The 15,864-nt window shown below is 40.8% G+C and overlaps 1 protein-coding gene across 5 annotated transcripts in view; it reads right to left on the bottom strand.

The window, feature by feature from the left end:
* The window catches only part of PHACTR1 (phosphatase and actin regulator 1), a 558,131-nt gene extending 549,546 nt beyond the window's left edge, over nt 1-8,585 (bottom strand). The window contains exons 1-4 of one of the 5 annotated variants that reach the window (XM_035710672.2): nt 8,255-8,585; nt 7,637-7,683; nt 6,784-6,930; nt 6,308-6,460 (exon numbers count right to left, since the gene is read on the bottom strand). In XM_035710672.2, coding sequence (XP_035566565.1) covers nt 6,308-6,410 — 103 coding nt within the window. In that variant the 5' untranslated portion in view covers nt 6,411-6,460; nt 6,784-6,930; nt 7,637-7,683; nt 8,255-8,585. The remainder of the gene's footprint in view (nt 1-6,307; nt 6,461-6,783; nt 6,931-7,636; nt 7,684-8,254) is intronic. The other 4 variants (XM_025444326.3, XM_025444331.3, XM_025444327.3 and 1 more) reach the window with 4 other exon arrangements.
* Nucleotides 8,586-15,864: the final 7,279 nt, after the last annotated feature.

Genomic DNA, 15,864 nt, shown 5'->3' with positions numbered 1-15,864 from the left:
GTTTTTGCCTGCCCCTCCCTTTGGCCTTCAGCAGCCTCTTATTTTCAATTAAAGATTTGAATTCCTTAAAGATCCTAGAAGGTTCTACTTTCCAGATCTTTAATTGTCAAAAGTTCTTTCCCTGAATCCTGAGAATCTCTTTGTAATGGAGATTTAAGCATTTTCATTCCTTGAGTTCAATAGAGACATTTACTAAATCTTAATGCTCCTACTCTATACCAAGGATGATACTAGGCACCCAGAAAAATGGTATTTAAGGAAATCAGTGCTCTCTAGGTAGGAAACAGACACCTAAGTAATAATGAAACAAAAGCATCAATGACTAATCAATAATAATAAATAATATACTGAACACTTTATAAGCACACTTCCATTAATGCTCAAAAATCTCTATGAATTTAGAGCTAGGGTTATATCCATTTTGATGAGAACCCTGAGGGCAGCCAGGGTGGCTCAGCAGTTTAGCGCCACCTTCAGCCCGGGGCCTGGTCCTGGAGTCCCAGGATGGAGTCCCATGTTGGGCTCCCTGCATAGAGCCTGCTTCTCCCTCTGCCTGTGTCTCTGCCTCTCTCTCTGTCTCTGTCTCTGTCTCTCTCTCTCTCTCTCTGTGTCTTTCATGAATAAATAAATAAAATCTTAAAAAAAAAAAAGAAATGATGAGAACCCTGATGCTTAAAGACACGAAGCCATTTATGTGAGCTCTTGCAGCTAGTAAGTAGTGGAAGTTGAATAATATAATAGGATAAAGGCTATAAAGTAAGCATGAACAGAACGCTGTGGTAAAAGGCTAGAAAAGTCAGGCAAAGCTTCACAGAGAAGGCAACATTGGGTTGGGTTTTGCATGAAACACAGGGGAGGAAATAGCACGAGCACATTCTGTGCTGGTGACCGTAGTCAATGACTTGCAACTGATCAAGTGTTACCAAATGTCCTTGTCTCTTGGGGCCATGTCAAGAAGTCCCAGAGGCTTAGAGTTTAGGTGTAGAGTATATTTAACTCAGAGCTATAGATCAAAGAGTCAGCTATTCTTACAGATTTCATAGGGTGGGCAAGAGAAGATGTTTGAAAGAGAGGGTTTAAATGAATTCCTCTCCATTTCCAAATACAACTTGAAAAGATTCTTAGCTACTAACTGTGGCATTCATCAGTTGTCAAGAGCAGCATTTCCCTTCGTTGGACAAGACTGAGAAGATGCTATATAATGAAATGAGTAGATCACCTGGTTCTAATGCCAAGAGTAATTTAAAAAGATAAAAGAGGGGAAATTTGTGAGCAGGAGCCATACAATTAATTGCCTAGTGACTTTAGTCAATTGGTTACCTTTTAATATATTTTCCCTTTTGAAGGAAATTTAATTGTCTGAGGATTTTGACGATCTTGGAGAAAAGAAACCTAGTATAGCAGAGAGGGCATAGGTGTGTGTGGTAACAGGAGTTGGGTTCCGGTCTCCACCTTCTCGCTATAAGCTGTGTGATCTGATAAGCTGTGTGATCTGGGCATGTGGTGGAACCACCTTGAACTTCACCATATCTAGAAGTGTTGATTTCATTATGAATGTTTCCTTCACTACCTGTAGGGTTGTTGGAGTCAGAAATACTTGAATTCAAATCCTGACTTTACTGCTTTCTAAATGTGTAGTCTTTTCTGATCTGTGAAATAAGCATCATAATTCCTCTCTCCCAAAGTTTCTTTGAGGATTAATGGATCCAAAGCATATGCAAAGGGTAGCACCCATACATAGCCCAGTCCTTTTTATAAAAAGTCCATTTGCACCTTTCCAATGCTGTGGATTTATTTAAGGGAAGGACCTAGATAGAGAAAGATACCCAGGCAAGAATAGCTGCAAGATGTGTTACTTTACTGTAAAACAGGAGGTCACTAGTTCTGAGTCCTGGTTGCACAGTTGAATCACCAGGGACAATTAAAATGATCCCCAAAGTATAGAGCTCACCACCAAAGATTCTGATTTAATTGGTCTGCTGTGGGACTCCAGTCTTGAGTCCATAAAAGCTCACCAGGTGTTTCTAATATGCACTGGATCCAGTCATTGCTTCTCAAAAGAACATAAATTACTGGAAAATCTTGTCCAAATGCAGGTTCTGCTTTTCTAGGTCTGGGGTGCCTGAGATTCTGCATCTCTAACAAGCCCAGAGAAGGAGCCCGTGCTGCTAGTTCCCGGCCACCCTCTGAATAGCATGTGATTAACAATCCTTAAGAGTGGTTCTTACCTATTCATCAGAATAGCCTATTAGCTCTTTGAAACTGTAGCTCTGGGACCTGGGTCTGTCCCTCACAAATTCTGTTTCACTTGGTTTCAGGAGGGGCCAAGAGAATCACCGTCTATAATGTCCCTTCCAACATGAAAATCCTGATGTTAGTTTTGTGATCTTATAATAGGACTTCTCTCCCAATGCAATTGTTCAGTAAAAATATTACAGACCGAAGTTGAGTGTGTGAGTCATCATTGTCAGAAACCCAGAAGGTGGGTGATGTCGGGACATGGCTGCTCTCTATGCCAGGTGTATTTTTAACAGCAAGAATCCTCCCTTTGAGTTCATGAAGACCCTCACAGAATTCCCTCTCGGTAAGCACATTTTACTGGTGACAGAGCACTCACAGATTAATTGGAAGAGTATCCTTCACTGATGGATGATGAACAGGGTGACCCTAGATTTTTTTTCTACTCTCTGCAATACATCATGCTTTCCAAAGCAGACTCCCCAAGAGACATGGACTCATCTTCCTTACCTGGGGACCAAACCAAGGAAAGATGAAGGTCCACAGAACAACCTGCTTTATTCCACAGAGCTCATGACTGACTTTAGAAAATCTCTGGAACTTTCAGAAGAATTTGTTCCATGATAGATTGGATGGCTTTTGTCATTCTTTTGCAACCTCTGGGGTTTCTCTGGCTTTTACTAGCTAAAAGCATGTTCTTAGGGGCAGGCCTTTTGCTACTTTCCAAAAAGAATTGAAAAATAACTGTGATGGGGTAAAAAATGCTATAATTCTGGTATCATGGCCTTAGACAACCATTTTGCATGTGCTTATTAGAGAAGGAGTTGGTTTCTAAGAAGTTTCTGAATCTGAGTTTAAAACTGATCCAGGATGGTAATGCGGAAAATAAAACTCAGATTTTCTTCCTTCCCCTTTTAAAAGAATTTACACCTGCAAGAACACCTGATCAGTCTGCAGAAATAACCAACATAACTTTGAGAATGAACAACTCAAAAGGGCAGTGATCGCCCACCAGTTTAGTGGGTCAAATCCCAGGTCACTCAAGTTTCAGGTGCTTAGCTCCATACTATGCTCCCAGTTGGACTTTCTTTTAGAAGAAGATGTCAGAGCAGGGGTACCTAACCTACCATGCCCCTGTCCTGGGCTGAGCTGGCCAGGTAGAGAGAGAGCTGCCGTGAGCTGTGATTCAGCAGTAGCACAAAAACCCTAATTGCCTCAAATGCCTTTCCCAAGAGCCTCCTCCCACTCTGCCCCCTTTCCACTGGTGCTCAGAATCTCCACTCAAGCACATCCATCTGGTTCTGAAAGGGAGGAGTGCAGACTGTGGTTCTCAGGCCTCTGCCCACTCAGCGGAGCCTTTTATCAGGTTCAGGGGCTGGTTGTCTAGGAAAGACTGGGGAGTCTGTGCCAAGTGGAAGGAAGACACCAGGGAGGACCTGGGGCAGTGTAGTGACAAGCCCCACGTCACAGTGGCAGCAGAGGTCCAGAAAGGAGACTGGGGTACTGGCCCTCGGTGGTGTGGCTCTGGGGAAGGCGTAGGGAAGAAAGGGGGGTTTCACTTCTCATGTGAAAAGGAGGACTATGTGGGGAGGGAGTACCAAGACAAACTTTCACTATTTTTCAATTTTGACCTGGGTTTTGATGTGACCAGAAAATAATCACTGTTTTACAATTCATGTCAAATTAAATTTTCTTTTTTTTTTTTTTTTCTCTAAAAAATAGGAGGTTAAACTCCTATCAGGCTACCTTCTTGTTTGGCAATGGCTTCCTTATGAAATTTCAAACAGAGGAGGGGATAGCCTTTTGCCAGCGATGTTTATTTTACTGATTTGCTGATGTGTAGCATTTCTTAGGGGGCAGACGGTTTTCAGCGCCTTAAAATCTTACTTCCTGAAGGCCCTTATTAACTTAGGAACTGGCCACTATGATGACTTCTGTTAATGGGAGAGGTGAGCTTGCCTAGGTTCACTGTGGCAGACCCACGATTTGAACCTCCGTGGTCAGGAGCCTGGGTCTGCAACTCCTGTGTCATCCTGCCTCTTATGTGAAGGAAAATGTTCCTGTTCTGGGAGGAAGGAATGAAATGGGGTTGGGTGGACTGGTCCTTAAATGTGAGCTCCTAGACTGATGTGCTGCTAGGTTATCATCATTGGAGCTCTTGCTTAAAATGCAAACTCCTAGGCTGTACATCTGGATGTCTGACTCAGGAAGGCTGGGGTTTTCAAAAAAAATCAACCTAGTTGATGTTTAGGGACCCCTCAACCTTACAATGAGTCCCAGATTCTTGGATTGGAACGTCGGTCCGATTACCTTAAAATGAACGTGCTCCCAGGAGCACTGGTGGCTTACGCTACCACCTCCCCTGCATTTTCGAGTCATTCCAGTTCTGCTGTCTACACCACAGTCACGGATGGCGACGATTCTGACCACTCCACCCCCAAACTCCATCTGCTGACAACCACCAGGCTGCTTTGAGTCCTCTGAGCCTCCCACACCCTGCCTGCTTTCCTTCCGTGGAAGCCCGGAGCCCACAGGCTTCTTAAAGCCTTAAATGGTCTCTTCTGCAAGGCAAAGTTAACGAACTCGACTCCCCTTCTCCTCTGTGCCAATGATTACACAGCTCAGAGAGATGACCCCACCACTGAACATTACTGCTGCGCCCAGATCGAATGAATCCGATGCAGTCACATTTAAACATGGGACTGGAGCCCGGACTGAGCCTCAGCCCCTCCTTTCCTCCATCTACTTCTAGCATCTTCGTACTTGCAGATCTAGAAGGGGCTGGAGGTTGCGGGCCAGCCTCTCACTCTTTCACATCAGTAAGGTATTCATGTCTCTTGAGGTGGCTGAGAGGAGCATTTGCTGACTGCACACAACCAGAGGCCCGAGGAAAATTAGCTGTTGTATCACTTTTGCTAATTTGAGCTCTGCTGATGAGCGCACTGACCCAAGCACATCAACCAGATATTTTCCCAGACCCTCCTGACTTTAAGAAGAAGCCTGGATCATACCCAGGAAAATGGAAGCAGAGGAGAAGGAGGCTTGCAAGCCTTCGAGGTTGCCATGGGAAATTGGCTTGCTAGGGAGAGAAAGCCAGTGCAGAGGAGACCTCTGGGAAAGCCAAGGGAGATCTCATCATGGCCTTGTGTAAAGTACCTGTCACCACCTAACAAAGATACCAGCATCCCCCAAACAGCACCCCTTCTCAGCTCTGGCTTCTGACTCCCAAGAATTTGACGACTTTGCTCTTTAAGATCACAGACATTGCCTTTCTCCTCAGAGCATCACTGGCCTATCATCAGGGTGCCTTGACCGAATACTCTAAATATTCCATGGAAAAGAGAAAATCCACTTTTTAAAAAATCTCCTGCCTGTCAGGAGATCCCATGAAACACTCCGGCTTCTTTCTAATGCTCTGACAAAACATTCCCAAGGCACCATGGAACAAGAAGAGCAAGCAATCTGGAGCCTGACTGACCATCTTGAAAAATGTAATAAAAATGCACGTAGCAGCCACACTTCACAACAGCCATGCTCCTTCCTTTTCCCCGAGTGCACTGTCAATTCCTTGAGCAGTAACTGAATTGATTTAAAACAGATACGGCAGCTCTAGAAGCACACAGCTGATCTCAGGAGCCCCTAATCCAGCTGGATTTCAATCAGATAGGTCAGAGTGCCCTAGATCTCCTCAAGTGTAGTGGCTGCAAACTTAACCTTTTCAGGGGGAAGGGTTAGGAGCATTCTGGATACCTTCCCAGATACCTATGTATTGGGTGCAAGGAGGTGGAGATTATTTTCTAACATAGCTGTTCAAAGGGGGCATTTGAGCCAAAAGTTGAGTAGAATGCTCTTTTTTTTTTTTAATCACATCCAAGAAGTTTGCATTGATCCATTCTATTACACGCCTGCCGCAATTTCAGCAACAGTTTGGTAGAGATTTGTTATTGATTTAATAATCCCAATTACTGATCTGCAGTGGAGCTGAAGCTACTGCAGTAGACACTGCACTGTCAATATAAAACCAACATGCAAAAGAGAGGAGTTTTCTCTCCTGCTCCCATTTTATTACCTTGAGCTCCTTGACTGTAGAAGAATCTCTGAGCTGACTCAACATCCAAGAGTCTATGGGCAGACTCGACATCCAGAAAATAATCCATTTTGGGATAATCCATCCTTGTTGTCCCAAAAGCAGAGTTTCAAGACAAAATAGTTACTTGTATGCCTATGAAAAAGGAAAACAAATCTGTAATATGTTAGACTGTCAAATAGATGTTTAAAACCATATATATATAAGCATGTGTATATACAGTGTATTATATTTGTTATATATTATAAGGACATATACTTATATATATACACATATATGTATTTAAAATTTTGGAATAAGAAATATCCCATGAGAATACTCCCTCATTTGACATTTCCAATGCTAAAGCCACCCTCAACATTGCTTTCCTGCTGTATGAGAAAATGCAACATTTAATCAACATCATTCAAAGAAATATATTCTACTCAGAGGATTTAAGCTAAAGAGAAATAACATACCAGTCTTTCCTTGTTGTATATTAACCGGAAATTAGGCTGTTAAATTCATATGCTATCCGTTTTCAAAAGGTCTGTCTGATGAATGGCATCGTTAAGTGTCAGCGGTTCTGCACTGATCCTCAGTTGGTCCCGGGAGTTCCGATTCCCCTAGAACAGTGAGAACCGCCTGGGAATCCGAGCCTCCACTTATAGGTGCCTTGTGTTTATGACACATGCTGACATGTTTGTTGTAAAAATGCCTTGGATTCCTTCCTTTTTGGTGATTCCCTCCAGCACATTTTATAAAGTGCTACAGGATCATCACCTGCTTGCCCCTGACCCAGGCTGCTTTTGAGAAAGAATTCTGCTCTGTAGAGCAATGATCATAATATTATCATGCACTAGCCTGTCAGGAAGCTGATGCACTTCATTAAAAAGCGTTCAGCCTGTTGGGTTCTTTTTAGCATATGTAGCCTTTCCCCGATACTTGCAGAAATACTCTATTTCTGCAGGATGTTTTTGGAAAGAATTTAAAAGACAAAGTCATTAAAATCAAGCTCAGAAGGCTAATCCAATTCGTTTCTCTTTCTAACAGTGCATATTTTAATTTAAGAAGCCAAATCTGATCAGAGAAAACTTTAAAAAATACCCAAAGGTACCCCAACAGCAAATCATACTTACTGTAAAAAAAAAAAAAAAATCAAGGACTAACTGCCGACAGTCAAAGCAAGAACAATTTCAGCCAGAGCGTCTTTGATCTCACTAAATTCCCGATGAAAGTAAACAATTTTGATTGTTTGATTAGAACAGCGATGAATAATGTATACAGTCCACTGGACCTCCTTTATCACATAAAATGGCCAGAGCATGTTACCTTAGCAACAGAAGGTGACGCCAGCCTCAGCCTCTTTGTATCCTCCACTGTGAGGGAAGAAAATGACCAGTTTCCCATATAAAACTTGGGCACAAAATCATCACCTTCAAAATCGACATGTGACCATCTTGTTGTCCAGTCCCCCTCACCCCTTCCATCTCTTACGCACAGAAGTGCCATAGTTGTTTAAAAATGGATTTGGGCTTCAATAATTTATGTTTATAACCCCAAGTCACAGTTTGATTTGCAATTGCAACAGAATTACATGATTAAATAGTTAATAGGATAGAAAAGTTGTCTCGGAATTGTTGGGGGCACCCAGTTCTTACCCTAATGCTGGCTACGGGTTGTAGAGAAAGGCCGTTCTAGCTAGCATATGTTAAACATTCCCCTGTTATAATTAATACATACATAGATCAGTCACCAGCATCTAGGCTGAAAATAACTCTTTCCTTCTGCGAATCAGTCACTGGAAGAAGCTTAAAAAGCTGCCTGAAATTCCCAGCCTTAAAAAAAATGCATTATAACATAGATCTTTTAGGAGACCCCCCCCCTAAAAAGAAAGGTAGCTAAAAAAGATACAGGAAAGGAAGAGTCTTGAAGTTAGCAGATACTCACCAGCACTTGTTGACCTCTTGCAGCAGGACACCGCAGAGCATAAAATGAAGCTGTGCAATGCTGCTGAGCACGCGAGCCCAAATGAACAGCTTCTAATTTTCCCTTCAATCTCAATTCAAGAGCACTGAGCAGAGGAAAGTGATGGATTTGCCCATTTTATATTGTGATGAAATGCAACCCCTAAGAAGAGATGTGAGTGGAGCTGCTCTTTAGAACACATTAGACTGCTAATTTAAGAAAATTGAAAGGTTTTGTTTTACTGTCTTTTATGTGTTCTCTCTGCTACCCCCTCAATTTAATTTGCATTTAAAATTATGCTCATGTCTCCTCAGTTCTCCAAGGTGTGGAGTACTTTCTAATCACGATGGCTGTTTGGGTAGGGGTTGGTGCAACGCCACTTTTATTCTGAGCTGCAAAACAAGGTGGGTAATTATAATTGTGAGCTGTTTTCTGGAGTGAAATATAAAGTGAACATCTGATTTCACCCCCTCCCTCTTTTCCCTGGCCTTTCTTCCTCTTCCTGCCTCTGATTGCTTGGTCAAAGCTCTAGCCTAAATCACGCCAATATGTCTAAATGCATTCTTTTCTGTCTGAATGTAACAAAATAAGCCCAAGAGCAAAAAAGGACTTTGGTTGGATATCCTCCCTATCAAGACTCAGGAAAGACTTTTAGACACAATACCCGAAGATGTGCTCATGAAAGGCATAATCATAGTCAAATTCGAGTGCTATAGTGGGTTTTCAACCCTTGGTTGACCAAGAAAAATTAGTAATGAATATGGCATGGTGTATGGTGTGTTGGATTGTTAAGAAAAAAGGAGCTACATTTGAGAAGTCTTAGATGGAAGACCACCACACTCCCCTCTCCCATAGATACAGTTCTTCTGGCTGCTTTTGAGACAAACCTGAAAATCTCCTACTGTTTGTCTTGTGGGCTCTCCCACCCAATCAGAACAAATCAGATACTAAGCTGATGCTGCTGAGTTGAGCCTGATGAAACAAGAAGCTAAAACTACCAAGCATATGGTCTTGTAGGGAAGTCCACTTTAGAGCAGAATACTCAAAGCTGTGCTCAGGCCCAAGGACTTACTTTTTCTAAGGTTACATTTCTATTCAGCCTCCAACGGAGACATGCTGAACATTTGACATTTACAAGAGGAGAAAGCTGTCTTCTGGTTTCTTAGCTTACAGTGAGGTGTGGGCGACAGGTTCTGAACTCTCTATTGTGAATCTACTGAAATTGTAATGACTCATAGGTGAGAGAAAAAAAGAGAGAGAGAGAGAGACAGGGAGAGAGACTGCACAACCTACTGGTGCTGACAAACACCGAATATTTAGGTGAGCACAGATGAATGTGTTATTGAAGACAGAGATGCTAAATTGGAAATTTGAAAAATGGAGTTGATTCCCAGAGGTTAGGGGATGGGTTTGGAAGTCCGTCATTTCTGAACAGTTGACCAAGAAAGGTAAATTCGAAGTGTCTTACAAAATCTACATGTAATAAGAAAGGGCCATGATTTAAGAAAACACAGAGAGGAAAATTTCACCGTAGAGAAAGAAATACATTTGGGAAGGGAATGATTATTCACTTGCAAAACGGGGACTTCATTTTACTAAATAATTAACCACTGTTTTTTTTTAACATAATAAGATCAGCTTCTGAAATAGATTTTCAAAAAATGCCTTTACTTTCTGTGAGCATAGATATAGATTACATATAGGGATAACTGGGTGAGGAATTATTTTTAAAGGTGAGAAGCATTATAATGTTCGAGAGCCATTGTCACGATCTGATCAGCTCAGCTCTGTTTTATAACTTTAATCCACTCAAAAGCAACATTTATAATGGCTTATTGTTCTGAAGTATAACAGAACCAGACACAGAAGAAGGCAAGGCTAGGGCAAGTATTCAGAATAACACTTATGTAGCACTGAACAATTCAGCCCAAATCATCTTCAAAACGTCAGCTCTAAAAGTTAACTCAGTGTTAACATATCTCAGTGAGCAAGAAATAAAAAAAACTATTTTAAAAGAGGCCAAAGTAGAGTTATATCTTTTACATCAATGGCATTATAACCTGGAAGTTTGGAAATGTAAGATTGAAAGAAATAATCCAGGATTATTACAAATACATGACACGGCAGAGATGTGTGTACTTTATATTCAGTTTCATGACAAGAGCATATGTGTATGAATGCTCTATATAGGAAGGGAAAAGTATTTGATTAATTCAAAATGAAGGTATATTAGAAGATGGAATCTAGAGACCAGGAAAGATACCAGTTTGTATTAATTTATTTTGAGGGTATACTTATTCATTCTATTGGATCCACAAGACCCAGACATTTTGGGAAAGAAGGTCACCTGATTTTTATGTGGACAACTGGCTTTTTTGTTCTTTTTGTATCGTTGTGCTAACTGCCACCAGAGTCAGTTTGGGTTTATTGTTTACTAAGAGATGAAGAGTTTTGTGTTATTGACAATTTTATAATTAATTTTACTTGTTTAATTGCTTTACTGGATTCCAGAACTCTCCAGCAGACAATGTTTTATTTTTTATTTTTTATTTTTTTTATTTTTTTTATTTTTTAATTAATTTATTTATGATAGTCACAGAGAGAGAGAGAGAGGCAGAGACACAGGCAGAGGGAGAAGCAGGCTCCATGCACCGGGAGCCCGACGTGGGATTCCATCCCGGGTCTCCAGGATCGCGCCCTGGGCCAAAGGCAGGCGCCAAACCGCTGCGCCACCCAGGGATCCCCAGACAATGTTTTATATTTGTGTGGAACTATATGAAGTTCATTCAGCCTTCTTCCTGCATGAAATATTGGGGAAGTTTCTCTTTTCCCAACAAACTCAACTAACTTTAATTTTAAAATGTTAGAAGCTCTCTTAGAATGTGGGAGCATTTTGGATTCCTTGGTGGGGTCCCTAGGTTTAAGATCTTTGATTAACTGCTATTTTGCTAAACAAGTAAAGAAAACAATATATTCATTTATTTTTGCAAACAGTTGACCTCAGAATATGTCGCAATGGCAGTGGTTTCTCTCTGCTTGGCAAGTCACTCTCTTCTCTCTCAACCCATTCCTCAGAAGAAGTTTCTCCTTCTCTGCTTGCTGAAGATTGTCATCAAATGGTAGGAGACTGCAAACATTTTATATGAGGTTTTATTCACATTGAACTCTCCCTGGGAGAGGAAACATTTTAAGCCATCATCAGTTACTTTTAATTTAAAGTAAATGAATTTCCAGACTTTTCTTGTGAAAAGATTTTTCATGATCGTTGGAGAGCTAAAGAAGGCTGCGAGGGTTGGGAAGGTAGACTGGGAAAAACAAAGTCTCACATGGAGGAGGAACCTAATTTTATCCCATGTAAGCATGTAGTCATGTTTTGAGCCTCACTTATATATAAGGTGCCAGATACAGACATACCTTGGAGATATCGCAGGTTCCATTCCAGATCACTGCAATGAAGTATCGCAATAAAGCAGGTCAAGTGAATTTTTTGGTTTCCCAGTGAATACAAAAGCTGTTTACACTATACTATAGTTTATTAGGTGTATAATAGCATTATGTCTAAAAAAATGTACATATCTTAATTTAAAGATACTTCAATGCTAAACAATGCTAACCAACATCTGAGCTTTCAGAGAGTTGCAACCTTTTTGCCAATAGAAGGTCTTGCATCCATACTGATGGCTGCTGATAGATCAGGGTGATGGTTGCTGAAGGTGGGGTGGCTGTGGCAAGTTCTTAAAATAAAACAAAAATGAAGTTTGCCACATTGATTGATTCTTCCTGGCATGAGTCATTTCTCTGTAGCTTGTGATGCTGTTTGATAAGCATTTTACTCACAGTAGAACTTCTCTCAGAATTGGAGTCAATCCTCTCAAGCCCTGTTGCTGCTTGATCAACTAAGTTTATGTAATATTCTAAATCCTTTATCATTTCAACAGTCTTCACAGCATTGTGACCAAGAATAAATTCTAACTCAAGAAAATAATTTCTTTGCTCACCTATAAGAAGCATCTCCTCTTCTGTTATGCTTTATTATGAGATGGCAACAATTCAGTCCCACCCTCAGCCTCTAGTTCTCTTGCTGTTTCCATCCATCACATTTGTAGTGACTTCTCCACTGACATCTTGCACCCTTCAAAGTCATCCATGAGGGTGGGAATCAACTTCTTCCATATTCCTGTTCATCTTAATATTTTGACCTCTTCCCATGAATCACAAATGTCCTTAATGGCATCTAGAAGGGTGAATGCTTTCCAGAAGGTTTTCTTTTAATATTTTATTTATTTGAGAGAGAAAGAATCAGTGGGGTGGGGAGGGGCAGAGGAAGAAGGAGAAGCAGACTCCTTGCAAAGCAGGGAGCCCAATGCAGGGCTCGATCCCAGGACCCTGAGATCGTGACCTGAGCTGAAGTCAAATGCTTAACTGACTGAGTAACCCAGATATCCTTTTGGAAGGTTTTCATTTGGCTTTGCCCAGATCCATCAGAGAACTCACTATCTATGGCAGTTAGAGCCTTACAAAGTGTATTTTTTAAATAATAAGACTTGAGAGTTGAAATGATTCCTTGATCCATGTGCTGTAGAATGATGTTGTGTTAGCAGGTGTGAAAACATTACTCTTGCTGTACATCTCCATCAGAGCTCTTGGATGACCAGATGCATTGTCAATAAGCAGTCATATTTTGAAAAGAATCTTTTTTCCTGAGCAGTAGGTCTCAGCAGTGAGCTTAAAATTTTCAGTCAACAACGTTGTAAACAGATGTGCTGTCATCCAGGCTTTGTTGTTCCACTTATAAAGCACAGAAGGAGTCGATTCAGCATCATTCTCATGGGCCCTAGGAGTTTTTTTTATGGCAAATGAGCATTGGCTTCAGCTTAAAGTCACCAGTTGCATCAGCCCCTAACAAGATAGTCAGCCTGTTCTTTGAAGCTTTGAAGGCAGGCGTTGACTTCTCCTCTTGAGCTATGAAGGTCCTAGCTGGCATCGCCCTCTAATAGAAGGCTGTTTGCCTGCATTGAAAATCGGTTGTTTCGTGCAGCCATCTTCATTAACTATCTTAGCTAGATCTTCTGGATAACTTGCTTCAGCTTCTACATCAGCACTTGCTGCTTCACTTGACATTTTTCTGTTATGAAAATGGTTTCTTTTCTTAAACCTTATGAACCAATTCCTTCTAGCTCCAACTTTTTTTTCTACAGCTTCCTCATCTCTCTCAGCCTTAATAAAACTGAAGAGAGTTAGTGCCTTGCTCTGGCTTAGGCTTTGGCTTAAGGAAGTATTGTGGATGGTTTGATCTTCTAGCCAGACCACTAGAATTTTCTCCATGTCAGCAACAAGCCTGTTTTACTTTCTTATCACTCATGTGTTCACTGGAGTAGCACTTTTTTTTTTTTAAAGTAGACTCCACACCCAAAGTGCCCAACATGGAGCCCAATGTGGAGCCCAGTGCAGGGCCTGAATCCATGACCCTGAGATCGAGACTTGAGCTGAGACCAACTCGGTGCTAAACTGACCGAGCCACCCAGGTGCTCCTTGAGGTAGCCTTTTAATTTCCTTCAAGAACTTTCTCTTTGCATTCACAACTTGGCTAACTTCTTGGTGCAAGGGGCATAGTTTTCAGCCTATCCTGGCTTTTGACATACCTTCCTCACTAAGCATAACCATTTCTAGCCTTTGATTTATTTATTTCATTTTATTTTTTAAATTTATTTACTTGTTTATTCAGAGAGAGAGAGAGAGGCAGAGACACAGGCAGACTCCATGCCCGACGTGGGACTCGATCCCGGGCCTCCAGAATCACATCCCAGGCCGCAGGCAGTGCTAAACCGCTGCACTACCGGGGCTGCCCTAGCCTTTGATTTAAAGCAAGAGATGTGTGACTCTCTTTCACTTGGACACTTAGAGACCGTTGTAAAATTATTAAATGGCCTTGTTTCAATATTGTTGTATCTCAGGGAATAGGAAGGCCTGAGGAGAGGGAGGGAGATGAAGAAATAGCCAGTTGGTGGAACAATCAGAATACACACCTTTATTGATTTGGCTCATGGTCTTATACCAGTGCGGTTTGTGATGTCCCATAACAATTACAATAGCAGCATCAAAGATCACTGATCACCAATCACCATGACAAACATCATCATCATCATCATCCTTATCCTCATCAAGTTTAAAATACTGTGAGAATTACCAAAATATAACCCAGAGACATGAAGTGATTGAAAAAATTCTTTTAGAAAAATGGAGTCAATACACCTGCTCAATGTAGGTTGCCAGAAACCTATTTGTAAAAAAAATACAGTATCTATGAAGTGCAATAAAATGAGGTAAGCCTACCTTCAGCTGGCAGAGATGGGCATTAAAACATCATAATTTGGACCAGGGACTGACACTGCCCCCAAAGGACTGTAGACAGACTTCTAAATCCTATTCAAGAACATAATGTCAAAAATTTTCCCCCTTGGCTTATTCTCAGTTAGCAGAAAAATTCTTCAAAATAAAATCACACAGCTGGACACATTCTGGACGCATTGGAGAAAGCCATATTAGAAGAGAGGTGGCATTGGCCAATATGGCAGAAGCCAAGGCCAAGGAGAATGAAGCCTTTAGCTCCACTTGCTGCCCACTTCTGAAAATATTCTTTCCCCTCTTTTAATATTTGTAAAAGGGCTGGTTCACAGAGTAAAGAACAAGGGTTGAAAAAGGCATTGTACTTTTTTACCAACTGGATTCTAGTAAGTTGATCTTTCTTATAATACAGAAATTTTTTTGCTTGGCAGAAAGAATACTCATAAATTATATTTCTCTCTTAGTGTTTATCTAATTCATCTAGAAATAGGGAAATGAAGAAATGCTGAGTAGGGAATGGAGGAATCCTCAAGTAACTCTCTACTATTATAACTCTCAAATCCCTAACTATGACGGTGTGAAAGTGGCCAGTTACTGATGGAGAAATGAATTGACAGTAGTAGCTTTTCTAAACATGAATTTGAAGATGTATTATAATGATATTTAACTTCATTTCTTTTGGTAAGAAAATCATATTGCCTTCAATTCTTTATGTGTAGAGAGAATGTGTAATTTGTTTTCAACTCTCCTGGAGGGGCAAAAACTAATCACAATTTCAGTTGCATTTTCCTAGTCCTCCTAAAAATCAGGATAAGTAGCCTGAAAATATCCCAAGTTGTGTTGTATAAAGAAGGAAGAGTGATCTCTGAGGGCATGAGTCATAGACTCTACAGAGATTTGGCTCCTGAACTTTCAAAGCATATTAGGAAAATAAGATTGAATATAGCAGTGAGAGCCCACAGGGAGTAAGTTTGAATTGCATCAAAACAGTATAAGAGTATAAGTCATTTTTAGGTCATTTCAAGGTCATTTTTACAATCCCATATTACTATGTAAACTGAGGATTACCAATAGATTAGATAGATTGATAGATAGACAAATTCAGATTAGAAAAAGACTGAGGTAGATATAAAGACATAGGAGATATAAAGACATAGGAGAAAATGATAAAAATGAATAGAGACACAGTGATAACCGTGAACTCCTTTTTTTCTTCCCAAATGCCAAGGTTAAAAAAACAACAACAA

This window comes from Canis lupus, chromosome 35 (genome assembly GCF_003254725.2).
Source record: "Canis lupus dingo isolate Sandy chromosome 35, ASM325472v2, whole genome shotgun sequence".
NCBI lineage: Eukaryota > Metazoa > Chordata > Mammalia > Carnivora > Canidae > Canis > Canis lupus.
The sequence above is the reverse complement of the archived record's forward strand: the minus strand, read 5'-3'. Positions and strand labels throughout refer to the sequence as shown.